This window comes from Eschrichtius robustus, chromosome 9, assembly GCF_028021215.1.
Source record: "Eschrichtius robustus isolate mEscRob2 chromosome 9, mEscRob2.pri, whole genome shotgun sequence".
NCBI classification, from domain to species: domain Eukaryota; kingdom Metazoa; phylum Chordata; class Mammalia; order Artiodactyla; family Eschrichtiidae; genus Eschrichtius; species Eschrichtius robustus.
Genome location: NC_090832.1, coordinates 68,362,271 through 68,376,463, shown reverse-complemented (window position 1 = coordinate 68,376,463; position 14,193 = coordinate 68,362,271). Strand labels below are relative to the sequence as shown.

General features: G+C 41.9%; 1 protein-coding gene across 2 annotated transcripts in view; it reads right to left on the bottom strand.

The window, feature by feature from the left end:
• The window catches only part of MDN1 (midasin AAA ATPase 1), a 156,733-nt gene that overhangs the window by 60,692 nt on the left and 81,848 nt on the right, over positions 1–14,193 (bottom strand). For both annotated transcript variants that reach the window (XM_068551457.1, XM_068551458.1), the window contains exons 41-51: positions 13,483–13,572; positions 13,124–13,387; positions 12,713–12,974; positions 8,666–8,825; positions 7,272–7,388; positions 6,125–6,333; positions 4,967–5,115; positions 4,406–4,617; positions 3,780–4,000; positions 2,822–2,935; positions 976–1,108 (exon numbers count right to left, since the gene is read on the bottom strand). In XM_068551457.1, coding sequence (XP_068407558.1) covers positions 976–1,108; positions 2,822–2,935; positions 3,780–4,000; positions 4,406–4,617; positions 4,967–5,115; positions 6,125–6,333; positions 7,272–7,388; positions 8,666–8,825; positions 12,713–12,974; positions 13,124–13,387; positions 13,483–13,572 — 1,931 coding nt within the window. The remainder of the gene's footprint in view (positions 1–975; positions 1,109–2,821; positions 2,936–3,779; positions 4,001–4,405; positions 4,618–4,966; positions 5,116–6,124; positions 6,334–7,271; positions 7,389–8,665; positions 8,826–12,712; positions 12,975–13,123; positions 13,388–13,482; positions 13,573–14,193) is intronic.

Below are 14,193 nucleotides of genomic sequence, written 5' to 3'. Positions count from 1 at the left end.
ACTTATTACAGCCTCTACCTGCTGAATCCTGAGGACCCTTTGGAACATCAATCTCCTTCAACCTGCCATTCCCCTCGTGCCTCTGCAAAATCTGGACTAGAGAGACGGCAGCAAGAGGGATGACAACTGAGCTGGGGGTAGGAAGACAGAGGGCTAGGTAGACCACCCAGCCCCACTGTGTTGCTCTGCCATGACATGACAAACTGTGCTGCGAACTCTTAAAACTGGCCATCTCACAATTAACCTGCAGTGCTAGAAGTTACCTAGGGAGGAGGAAGGGGGAGTTGCTGGGAGGGGGGACAAGAGGGCCTCAGAGGTGCTACTACATTATCACATGAGTGAGTTCACTTTGTGAAAAGTCATCAAAACAATATATAATCATCATTAGTGTACTTTTCTGTAATGCACGTTATACCTCAATTACAAAATTATTTTTTAAATCTATTACACTAATGGCCAATTAAAAAATATTACTGGTCATTAAATTAAAGGTGAGGAAAGATCAACTTATATAACAATTATGTAAATTTATACCATAGGTCACTATGTACGTACATCTCCAACATTTGACGGGGCAGACAGATGGCTGAGGAAAGGACATGTGAAAATGCAAGGAGCTGCTGAGAATCACACAGAAAAGAGTGGAAACACAACTATCCTATGATAAAAGATTAACCATAAAACAAATCCCACCACTAATGCTTCACTAGTGTATTTATTAAAGCACCCTATTAAATTATTAAGAACCTGTCACATTCACAGGCACCTGGACATCAGGGTCAGAATGATTCTGCTGCACATGGAGCGTGAAGGAGAGGTGGTGACGAAGGCAATCATGTCTGACACCCACCACTTCTCAGGTTCAGAAAATTAAACACCCATAAGACTGTCAAGTATAGCTTAGGAAAGGTATAATCTGTGAAGCCATGGCGTACAGCGAGGCAAACAGCACCCAGAACAGTAGACTTCACCTACTTGTTTGCAACAGACTCTAAAAGGGCAAAGAGCTGCTCAGGCTGGTCCATTTGTGGGTCAAAGTCCATCGAATTTCTAATGATGTCCAAAGCCTGCATATTCCATCGGGGATCCAGAGGGATCACATATTCATCTAGTTTAAAAAACAGAAGGTAGAATTTTGGAGTTAAACTCCTTGCCTGGCAAATTTCAGTTGAGGATTTTCATTGTTTTACTTTGATCACACTGAGTCCTGCCGGGGAAGAGAGGGACCAGGGAAATGGTTTCAGTCCATGGTAGTAGAAAAGTAGGGTTCAACAGCTTCTACGCTATTTCCTTTCTAAATGCAAAATTTCTTCTAGCCCTGAAAATTCATTCCACCGTAGGGTAGAAAGGTAACCTCTGCTAGAGCATAAACATTCCAACAAATGTATTCATTTGCTCAGCTCCCGCTTCTGGTTGGGAAAGAATCCATGGGCTTAATTACCCAATCTTTCACCATTAACCATAAAAAAACGAACTTACATGGCAGAAAATGAATGAACACATCTCATTGTTTGCTTTCAATAAGAAAAGCAACTCAAGATTATTCCCCTTAAAAACCATTTCTTATATGGTTATTATTATATTCCTTATATTCCTATAATCACAGGATGTGCTGCTGCTACTTCTTGCTCCTTTGGCTCAAGCTCGGTATCTCTTCTGTAAAGCAGCAGCGATCAGACTCTGACCCGCTCCAGAGGTTGAGAGCCCAGCGGAAGAGGTTAAGACAAAACGATGGGAACATTAATTTGATGGTGGCTGAGCTGGATGGGTCAGTGGAGCACTTCAAGTTTTGAAGGCATCCACCATAGAGTAGCCTAACAAATGCCTATTGTGAATAGCAAGGTACACATGGGGGCCCATATCCCAAAGTCCAGCAAGACTACACAATCCAGAGCTACACAGCTGAAAAGGAAAAAGGAAGACGAGCTAATGAGTGCCAACAGAGGGCAAGCCATGTCTGCTACAAAGGGAACCTACCACTCTACTCTAGAACTGTGTTCCCAAAGACCAAAATTCCTTCATAATTGGAAAGCCATAATTAGGTTCAGCCGCAATCTGACTACTACAGAAGTTTTCTCTATTGTTTGATTTCTGCTCAACCATTTACCCCATTACCTTTAGTGTACATAAGGTAATTATAAGTATACATAAGATTATAATTATGTAAACATAAGGTTTAGCACAAAAGCATCACGAATATTTTTTTCTGAACCAAATGGGTAACAGTATGTTTTGATCAACATCAGATAAAGATTGAGAAATTCTGAATACCTCATTTGATTAGATAGCTCAGATGGCTACTCCTTTTATCATTATGATTTTGTTTTGTAACTTTGTATTTAAGGCTTTATAACTTCATCATTAAGGTTTTCTATTTTCTGAAGAAACTGATCCTGTACTGTTTCCCCTTTGTCTCAAAATAGATCACAGTTTCTGTTAACAGTACTAGTATATCACAGAAAGTCATAAGTGAAAGGGACCCCAGAAGAATGAATTTAATTCCCATATTTTTCAAACAAAGTCAGCAAGTGTGAATGATGGGCCCCAAATCAACAAGCCAGTTTGTGGCCAAGTTGGAACTGGAGCCCAGTCTTCCAACTCCCGTGTTCTTCCCACTACATTGTGTGTCATCATCCTCTTTCAGAAACTGAAGAATAAATGCATAATTTCAAAAAAAGCAGCAGAATTTGCATCTGGATACCCTGAGTCTTCTTTAGAAAAAACTGTTACAAGTGGGAGCTGTAACAGATCTTTTTCCCATGAACTCAATGGACAAGTTCCCCAGAGTGCTGAGAGCTAGAAATCAAGTCAGGTGCAGTACCTGTTACATTTGGTTGTAATATTTTGATGACATTACTGACCCCAGATGAGAGAGAATTTGAGTAAAAATTCCTAAGAGATGCAGCACTGGCTTCCAAATGAATCTGTACTGACTCTGTGGAGGAAGGAGAAGCAAACGTTAGCATCTGAAGCACTGCCGTCCATTCGAACTTTCTGTTCTATAGCTGCTGTCACAGTAGCCATGTCACATGTCACATTTTAGTGGCTACCTGTGGCTAGTAGCTATCACACAGGACGCCGCAGATACGAATATTTATACAATTTTTCTCTACACGTTTAGACATCACATGTACCACACAATAATATACACATACACTGGCTTAGCTACAAGTTCTCGTGGAGCAGAAAGACTCATGTAAACTCAATTACTTTAGTCAACAAGTTCTACCAACAAATTCCACGTCCTGTACTTTACAATCTGCACAATGTTGTTAACTGTTGCTTTTCCCTCTCTTGGAATGAAAAAAAAGTACAAAGAAATCAAGCACGACCACTTAGAGCACTGGAACGAAAATAAGATTAGAATCTTATGTACTTTTTATGGGAAGTAAATTTACCAAAAGCAACCCTTTCCCAGATAGAATGCATGTGCAGCAGAGTAAGTACAGCAAAAAAAAGCAGGATGTTCAAAAACTTAAAAGTAACATAATATAGTACATTTTCCTTCTGGATTTGATAGAAAGCTGGATGGATCCTGAAATGCTAAGGATTACGTGGGGAAAAAAAAATTTCTCTCAGGGAACATCTAAGGGCAGATGTGTTCCTTAATATTTTAACAGCTATATAAGCAGTAATGCTAAGTCATATACGTCCTGCTAGGAGCTCCCCCAGATGTAATTTTAACAGTGTAGCCGGAGAGTAAAACAACTGCTGAGTTACTAAAGCCGGGTAAGTGTACTTAAATTCCCTCATTACACAAAGTAAGTCTCTCTACTCACCAAGCCCCTGTGGCACATTCTTGGCTAAATGATAAAGCCATTTAACTCTGAGCATCCAGTCTTGATTGGTTGCTCTTTCTATGAGCAATTTAACAGCCACAGCCAGAGCATCTGGTTCATCGATCCAGTAAGTATCCATTTCAACTGAACTGAATTTTAAGCTCTCCGGGTGGGAGGACTGCATAATTTTCTCTAAGTCTGGCAAAGTAAGAGGCTGAATCCTGAAATTCATTGCAATAGGCAAAGTTAGTACTAGGGTTAAATCTTCATTTCATATTTCAAAGAACCAAGACAATAACTTTACAATTAATGTATCAAAGAGGTTAACAGGGAAAACATGAGTCCCCTCCAAAGGGGGACAATTAAAACACACACCTATAATAAATAATAAATAGGGAGCAATATCACAACAAACAACAGAACTGTGTGGAAAATGGCCACGTAACATTCTGGTCAAATATGCTGGGTCATGACCATTACCATCAAAAAAAGAGAGAGGGAGAAAGAGAGAGAGAGAGGGAGGGAGAGAGGGAGGATGGAAGGAAAGAAGGAAGAAAGAAAGGAAGGGAGGGAGGAAGGAAAAGTCAAGATGCCAAAGAGACACAGAAGCTCAAGGCTCCACTAACCTTGCCCAGGTGCTCGTTTTCATGCTCAGCCTGTTGAGACAATATGCTAAGATCTGTCCATCGCCTCGGACTTTAGAGAGATGAGAATCTTCCGTAGCAGAGAGAGCCGAGGGCAGAGAATCTGGCCACAGCCCCGTGGCAAGAATGGAGTTGCCCCAGGTTTCATGTGCTTGCAGAGAAGAAACATGTTTCTCCAGTAAAGCCTGCACAAGCTGGTAGGAGATAAAAACACATGGTGTACGGGCACTGAGACACAAGTGCTCTTACCAAAAACTAGCAGGGTAACAGTAGTTTTCTAGACCCTTTGTGATCCTCTCACAACACTCAGACACATTCCTCAATATACATTACAAGCTAAATTTCACTTTTTCTGCTGAGAGGCAAGTTTCAAGGAATATTTACATTTACGCTATTTTCCAGAAAAGTGCCTGGATACCAGATCTCTGTTAGAGCATAACTGCAGATGGCTCTCTTAGGTCATTAAAGTTGCCACCAATAAAGTTTCCTCCTATTACCTGTAATGTTATAAAGTAGAAAGCTGTGTGAGACACTTCACAGTACCTTCTGGTTTGCTGGTGAAGCCTGGGAACGGACATATGCGTCCCAGCATGCTTCAGAAAAGGCTCTGTCTAAGCTCAGCCCTCGCTGTAGGTACTGCACAATGAGTAAGGCTGTCTGAATGAGTGTTGACAACGAGGACGCTGGAGAACCTATAAAGAAGAAATAGTGCCATCCATGAGCAATAGATTCTGAAAAATCTCCAATGAAAATGGAAAAATTTCACCTTCACATCAAACTTCCACTCAAATCCACCCAGATACTTATTTTAGAAAGCCTTCCAAGTGGACTATAGGGGCTCACTAGCACACAATGAACTTGTGGGAACATTCACATTCCTTGCCTCCTATTCCGCCCTCCTCCCCTCCTTCCCTGTCAGCAGTACCTTTTGGGGAAGTGACTAGATGACTCATTTACTAATGTGATAAAGCCTGGCCACAAAGACCCTTGGATCTAAAGCTGACACACACTGAAGGGGGCAAAATGAGCATGGTGCCAGAAAGAACCATGGGCTTTGAAATTCAACAGACCTGCTTTCAAATCCCAGCTGTCATTATTAACTGTTTGGATTTGACAAGTTAATCTACCTCTCTGAGCCTTATCTGTAAAATGGAAATCTACCTTGCAGAACTAATGTGAGGACTAAATAAGCAGCCAACATTGCACCTAACACAGAGTAGTTACTTAATAAGTAACATTCCATTATTTTTTCATTATTGTTATTATTACTGCTCTTTCTTGTATATTTGGACATTTAGAAGAAGTAACACCTGTCTGTTTTAAACAACTCAAAGCTCCGTCTTTATTCAACCTTCAAGAGATTTGATGATGACCGTGAAGATTTGCAGGACAAACTTCATCAATCTCAGTGTGAAAAGCAGTACAGGTACTCCTCTGAGTGTGGTCTCTTGACTGCACGCATCAGAATTCCCCAGGAAGCTTCTTTAACATGCTGATTCCTGTGCCTCACTCAGACCTGCTGAACCCAATCTCTTGGGGAAGAAGGGTACCAAGCGCATCTACATTACTAACAGGCTTTCCTGGTAATTTCTATTTCTATGTACACTAAATGTAAGAACTCCTGAACTAGCAGTCAAATGGAGTAACATGAACTTCCAGAGGAAGAAAACCCTGCAGAGGCCTAGAAGTCAAGCACCTTACCTACAACAGCACTTCGGGTCTCTGAGTGCAAAGCCAAAAGGATGTCACACACACTGTCCCCCACCAACCCAAGGCTGTGCAGTAGGACTTTCAGATCCAGGTCATCTGGGATGCCCCCATCCCTTTCTCCTGAAATGTAGATTTCAAGTCCACGATTCCTCATAGCTCGGGATATTTCTCCATGAACAGGATCCATTGAGAGAAAAAGTCTAGTAGTATAGCAATTCAAAGGAAAAAAAATCAAAATCTCAGTGCAACTGACAGTGCAGCTCAGCAACAATTGGTGAGGGAAAATCATACGTGGCTCATCTTCAGGGAGCTCATCAAAAGAGACACTGCTAACTCAATGTACAGATGCTATTTACATCTGCATTCTATCCTCTAGTTCCAAAATGCATCAATACAGCAAATCAGTTTCTCTAAACCTATTTTCCTAAGGAACTAAGTATTGAATATCCAGTGCACTTTAGTACTGAGGACTGTAAAATTCTTACTTTCAGATATTCCCCACATCAGGCAGTGCTAATTCATCAATTATTCTAACTCACCTACAGAGAAAAGAAAAAGGAGCAGTGTATTCTCCAGAAACACTTAGCTTCGTAACATTCAATGACCATCAACTTCTGCATCTAGCTATCTGACAGCTCACACTTACCTCCAAAGCTAAACAGCTGATTGCTGGTAACCCTCCCCACACCAAACCTGCTCCTTTGCCAGTCTCTCCTTTCTCAATGAATGGCACCCTTTTACCCAATTACTCAAGCCAAAACCTTAGATGCCATCTTTGCTTCCTCCTTTTCTTAACCCACAACCCCATGAGCAAGTCCCACTGATCTGAGAGCCCTAGTCTAAGCTATCATCTCTCACCTGAACTGCAAAAGGCTTGTAACTGGTCTCCCTGCTTCCAGCCTTCACCACCAACCCAAGGCAGGGACCTCATCTTTCTTATTTACTGCTGTGCCCCCCCAAAGCACACCAGCACCTGGCAAATAGCAGAGCCTCAGTAAATATTTGTTAAATCAATGAGTGCATGAACATGCTCATGACTGACTGTACAAATACGATACGTAAGGTGGCCCTAATGAATGGTCACCTCTGACATCAAGGCTGTCAGATTCTGAGGCACACACTTAAGAGGCATAAATACCTGAAATTGGGATTTGGTGTTATGGTGGGAGTGGATCCATCGATGATTCCTCTCTCACTAACAGTGAGGACACCTCCGGGTTCCAGCAAAGCATTCAAACGATCCAGCACCGATGGGCTGCACAGAGAGAATCCAAATGGGGGACAGGCTGGCGTGCCACACTGACTACCGCCCTGGCTCAGGCCTCTCACTGCGCCTGACCCATGTCTTCCCTTCAGCACAGACCACGTCCCCGTACAGAACTGTGATTCTTCCAAGATCTCTTTTCCTATCAATACCCGTTTTCACTCCCCAAGGCACACAGCCCAGTGATTCATACACAGTAAATATACAAAATGTTTGTTGAATGAATTAAGGAAAATGATAGAAAGTTCCCTGAACTAATAAAACTGTCTTCTCTTTCCCCTTCCCTCTCCCCCACTTCCCAATATTATCAAATCCATTTAAAGGTAACTGGATTTTAATTCGAAACATTCTGAAAATGCTCCAGGTAGAGAAGCCCATCACCTGACCTGTATTACGCTCACTGTACAGGCAGAGTAGTCTTATGCTTGCCCTTCTCCTTACTTTGGAATCAAGTGGTACACACTGAATGCACATTTACTAAATGTCTGCCCTGTGTCAGACCCTCCATTTCAAAAATCTGTACTTAAGAATGACCCTAACAGGGAATTCCCTGGCAGTCCAGGGGTTAGGACTCAGCGCTTTCACTGCCGTGGACTGGGGTTCAATCCCTGGTCAGGGAACTAAAATACCACAAACTGCGTGGCGCAGCAAAAAAAAAAAAAAAGAAAGAAAAGAAAAAAAACCCTAACAAAAGGAACCTTTCTGATGTTAAATACAAAGGTGTAACTCAAAGGATGTTAGTTGGAAAAGTAGTCCAATTTTGTTAGCCTTCGGTTCAGCTCAAAACTATCTGCTAGAACTAAAATATTGTAGCTAATAACCAACTACCATTGTTCACCACTGGGAGCAGTCCATAGAATATAGCTGAGGATGTGTTTCTAGCTAAGAAAACAGTGGATTAAAAATACCAGAGCTGGAATTCCCTGGTGGCGCAGTGGTTGAGAATTTGCCTGCCAATGCAGGTGACATGGATTCAAGCCCTGGTCCGGGAAGATCCCACATGCCGCAGAGCAACTAAGCCTGTGCGCCACAACTACTGAGCCTGCGAGCCACAACTACTGAGCCCGTGCTCCGCAACAAGAGAAGCCACTGCAATGAGAGACCCGCACACTGCAACGCCTGCGCACACCAATGAAGAGGGAGAGAGGGAGGGAGGGAGGGAGGGAGGGAGGAAAAACGAAACCAGAGCTTCCACCTGGGTTTCTACTTTGACATGCATATCTCAAATTTCAATCAGACCCATTCACGAGTGAATAGAAGGTCCTTACTTGCAGAAGTTAACATTGTCCATCAAAAGCCAATCTCCAGACTTCAGGGCCCGAACCAACATGCTGTCAACCCATTCGAATGTGCCACAGCTTCGGCCACTGGCTGACTGCATAAGCTTCACACCAAAGCTTCGGAACTCTTCCACGAGTTTGGCAAACTCTGAAACGTCACAGCCACAGTATTTAATTTCAAACCAGGGCAATCAAAAACAAACAAATAAAACAAAAAGCTAAGAGTTTATTAAAAGAAGGCTGAAAACTTCTGGCCCAGTTCTTTGAAGTTTCATAATAGGGTAAACAAAAAGATTTTCATTTTTGTTTGAACAAAACAAGTAAGAAAATTAGGTTTGGGGATAGAAAATACTTAATGGCTTTCTGAATGAATGGCTAGATAAAGTTGACTCAAGGGTGATGGAGAAGGGAAATTATCTTTATGTGTTTTAAGTTTTCAAATGAGGAAGGATAATGTCTTCCACCTATTACTGCATTTATACTATAGGAAAGTGCTGTTAAGTCGGCACAATGCAATCAGTGTCATTAAACAGGGCATCCTTTGTAATGACCATATCGTATACAGTAACAACCGGTATTTATTTGCTTCATAGTTTAGATAGTCCTTTCCCAGAATTTTTTCAATTGATCTTTCTTATTAGAAATTGTTTCCTTACATAAGACAGATAACCAACAAGAACCTACTGTATAGCATAGGGAACTCTACTCAGTATTCTGTGATAACCTATATGAGAAAAGAATCTAAAAAAGAATGAATATATGTACATCTATAACTGAATCACTTTGCTGTACACCGGAAACACCACACTGTAAATCAACTATACTCCAATAAAATAAAATTATTTTTTTAAAAAAGAAAGAGAGGGGCTTCCCTGGTGGCGCAGTGGTTGAGAATGTGCCTGCCAATGCAGGGGACACGGGTTCGAGCCCTGGTCTGGGGGGATCCCACATGCTGCGGAGCAACTAGGCCGGTGAGCCACAATTACTGAGCCTGCGCGTCTGGAGCCTGTGCTCCGCAACAAGAGAGGCCGCGATAGTGAGAGGCCCGTGCACCGCGATGAAGAGTGGCCCCCGCTCGCCGCAACTAGAGAAAGCCCTCGCACAGAAACGAAGACCCAACAAAGCCATAAATAAATAAATAAATAAATAAACAAAATTTTTTAAAAACCAAATAGAATCCAAAAAAAAGTAACTTTAAAAAAGAAAGAGAAGAAATTGTTTCCTGACCCTTTTTCATATCATAAGGTAATATATGTTGGATTTCTGCTTCTAGCCATGAAGGAATAGTAAGGTTTAGACTTAACCTCCCAGTGTTTAACGATTAGAAAACTGGTAAAATACATGAAACAACTGCTTTCAGATGTTGGAAAACAGTACAGGAATGTGACACCTGAGGGAAGGAGGTCCTATAATGGCCGGCTTTCTGCCTGGAAGCAATTTCTAGACTGCAAAGCGGGGAGGGGAAACTCAAACAGATCCCAAGGCCTCAATGACCTGAGGTCACAGACTTGAATTCAGGGACGCTACAGCAACTAGAATGAGGGGCAGGGTGCTCAAAAGGCAAGAGTTACTCAAAGGGATGGCTCCAGAAATCCAGATGAGGGCTCCTGGAGTCTTTGGCTCAATAATAATCTACACGTGCATGTGAAGGCTGAAACTCCACAAGCATGAGCAAAAACTTCCAAGGAAAGGACAGTTACTGGGGAGCTGTGAGCTGAAGAATTCCCAGAGTTCACACGGGGCTGAACAACACTCCAGTTCCCACCAGTCAAAGTGAAGAGACTCCACAGAACACACAGGACCTTCAGTAGAGATGCCATAGGGCCATGCCTCAAGAGTGGGGCTAATTTAACCCTAGAGTAAAGGTTACTCTGGACTTGACCTTAAACAGCTTAAGTGCAAGCTTGAAAAGATAAAAATGATCCATAAGCAACTCAACTGCCTTATTCCCCCCAAAGAAAACCTCAAAAAAAAAACAAAATGCAGCACTTAGCAACTTAAATTCAAAATGCCCAGAATCTAATAAAAATTCCTAGATATATTTTCTTGCTTCTTTAAGTCCGTAAGGGCTGCATTCTGATGTTAATAGAGCTATTATATATATGCTCAATATGTACAAAGATTTAAGATAAAATATGAAACTAGAATATATTTTAAAAGTCACACATGTTCATCATAGGGACATTAAAAGATATAAAGTTAAGAAGAAGAAAAGATACTTTTAACCAAAAGTAAGAGAGTAGTAGACAAACTGTTTTAGACCCAGCCTCTTTCACTCTATCAATATCCCTAAGAAATGAATTACTCAATATGAAAGTCAATCCTAAATAAAAAGCAGTATTGGGATTTCCCTGGCGGTCCAGTGGTTAAGAATCTGCCTTCCAATGCGAGGGACACGGGTTCACCCCATGGTCGGGGAACTAAGATCCCACATGCTGCAGGGCAACTAGGCCCGTGCGCCGCAGCTACTGAGCCAGAGCGCTCTAGAGCCCGTGTGCCACAACGAAAGATCCCGCATGCCACAACTAAGACCTGATGCAGCCAAATAAATATATTAAAAAAAAAAAAAAAAAAGCAGTATTGAGAATGGGCTGTGAGAACTTCCCTAGATATTTACATTTTAACAGACTTATGAAAGAAATCCATACACACCAGATTCCAGGCTTTGAAGTCACAGAGGACTGGAGACCAAACCTAGTCTAACCACTCGGTAACAAGAAGGCATTGGGCAGGTTATTCTACTTTTACGAGCATCCATTTCCTCATGTATAAAATGGGGTTCATTTTTCCTTATAATGTGGTATTGTTGTGAGGGTTAAAAGTAAACACATTTAACATAGTGTCCACCACTCAGTAGGAATTCAAACCTCAATGGTGAGTTTTACAATACCTATCTTTTAAAAATATATAAAGTGATATATGACTTCATTAACCTATTTAATAATTAATTTGAATGAATGAGTAAAGAATTTCAAATTCAAATGGTGAGCTTGAATTGGAAAATGACAGATCAAAACAACACTGAAATCACTGTCTTAACTAAGAAAGTAAACTATCTGACCCACAGCTATGGATACAAGGTTGACACAGTGGGAAGAGGGGAGTCTCATTTCTTCAGCCCTAAGGAATCAACTATTCCCAAGGAATAACTGAGAATTCCTAAGGAATCAACAGTTAAGAGCAGGTTCTGGAAAGGACGACAACCTCAGTGACAGGCCTTAACCTTTAATCAAGTCTCCCCTAAAGGCATGCTCATCACCACCCAAAAAGTTGCACTACAAGATGAGAGTTGTATATCTCCAGGTTAACTGAGGAATTTCCTCCATCTTCTATACAAAATAGATTCCTAGCTATCAATTTAGACTTCTGTTCTTCAGTTTGAAATACTCAATTTCTTGAGAAGTTATTAACAAGTTTAAAAAACAGGCCAACAGGGGGCTTCCCTGGTGGTGCAGTGGTTGAGAGTCTGCCTGCTGATGCAGGTGACACGGGTTCGAGCCCTGGTCTGGGGGGATCCCACATGCCGCGGAGCAACTGGGCCCGTGAGCCACAGTTGCTGAGCCTGCGCGTCTGGAGCCTGTGCTCCGCGGCAGGAGGGGCCGCGGTAGTGGGAGGCCCGCGCACTGCGATGAAGAGTGGCCCCCGCTTGCAGCAACTGGGGAAGGCCCTCGCACAGAAACGAAGACCCAACACAGCCATAAATAAATAAATAAATAATTAAAAAACAAAACAAAACAGGCCAACAAAAAATAAAACCAAATTTACATACAAGTCACTGTGGTTGATTATACACAGAATAAATCAAACTCAGTAACCAATTTCTTTCCTGTTTCCTTTGTTTAGGATCACCAATTCTGAATACTTTATATCAGCTTCATTTTATTTCCTAGGACAAAGATTTCCAAATTTTGATTGTTAATAATCATTAAATTCATTTTAAAAATTATGGGCATTGCATTTACAAATATATTACCTGTGGGTGGACACTATATGGGCAATGGTAAGTGTCTGATACACACACCCAAACACACATACCTGCCTTGGAGTATGAGCTGATTTTATTGTTGAGTCTCTGCATAAGCAGTAGCACTGCTTCCAGCTTGCTGACAATCTCCATCGTGACACCCTTACCACCTTCTCCAAGACACTTGGGCTTACACGTCAGGAGGAAATGACTCCAGGCTCGCAGGACTACTTCTGCATCGTCAGCACTGACGAGGAGGCTGTCTCTTACCAGGGTCCTGACAGTGCCCTCCACCTTCTCAAGGAGCTGCCTCCACGGCCGGATGAGATCAACCTGCAATTTCCAGAGCACGTGAACCCAGCACAGCCCATGGCCAGAATCAAAGAACACTGCTACTGTAGCTACCACCAACACAGAAGACCACCAGCCAGACCACACGGTTTATTGTGTCCTGCCTGACAACGCAGAGGCAGATCAGTTACCTGCTCAAATCCACCCAGAAGCTCCGAAGTGTCCATTGCACTGTTCATGGCCATGATCTTTAAAGTGTGACCAGTAAGGTGTGCCAGGAGCTGAACCAAGCTGGTCTTGCCCACTGAGGCTGGCCCCACAAGGATGACCATCCAGCTCATTTGTACACACTTCATAACTGACTCCAGAGACTGTAAAGACTGGTGCAGGAGCAACAGGGGCCGGCAGGTCGGGGGAGGAACGTAGCTGCCACGGGAAAGCATCGAGTAGCCCAGCTGAAAAAGACATGCCGGTGAGTTTTCACAAGTGTGCCTGCGAGTGGGAGCAGAAGCCATAGAAAACTGAAAGTGGCTTATCCTCCTCTCCTCACCTGAACATCACAGGGAGTGATGTGAAATAGTCTGGTTCCCAGGTACGGGTTAGAATTTGAATTAAACACATCCTTGAATACAGCAATGACCTAAAGGAAGACGATGATATACAATCAAAACACAAATCACTCCACCAAATTCTGAGCCAAACCTTCTAGAATGAATACTAGTAAACATGAACACAATAGGAGAATGACAATATTCTGAGTCCTTATCTTTTTGAATTTTCTTATAAAAAGGATAGATTGCATTTAATTCTTCAGAATGAAAGTAAACTGAAGCTTAAGAAAAGAGTAACCACATAATCTCAAATTATTTTGAGATTCCAGTGAGAAAATACCATAAATTAAAGCCATAGAAACTGTGGTAAATCTTGAGATGAAAAATGAATTTGCTTTCATCATTCAAGATACCACCTAAAGAAGGTAGAAGAGAAACATGAAGTTTATGAAGAACAATGACTGTTTCCTGAGTACCTACCACGTGCCAAACATTATATTAGGTGCTTTAATAGATTATTTCTGATCCTAATACCCTTGCAAAATAGGTATTTCCATTTCCATTTTATAGATATGGATTAGGGGATTCATGAGAGTTACATGATTTGCCCATGGTTGGTAACTGATTTCAAATCTAAGCCTGTCTGACTCCAAAATCACTGTTATCCTTCTAAATATTTATGTAGAGAGGACAAGCAAAGTAATTTCTCT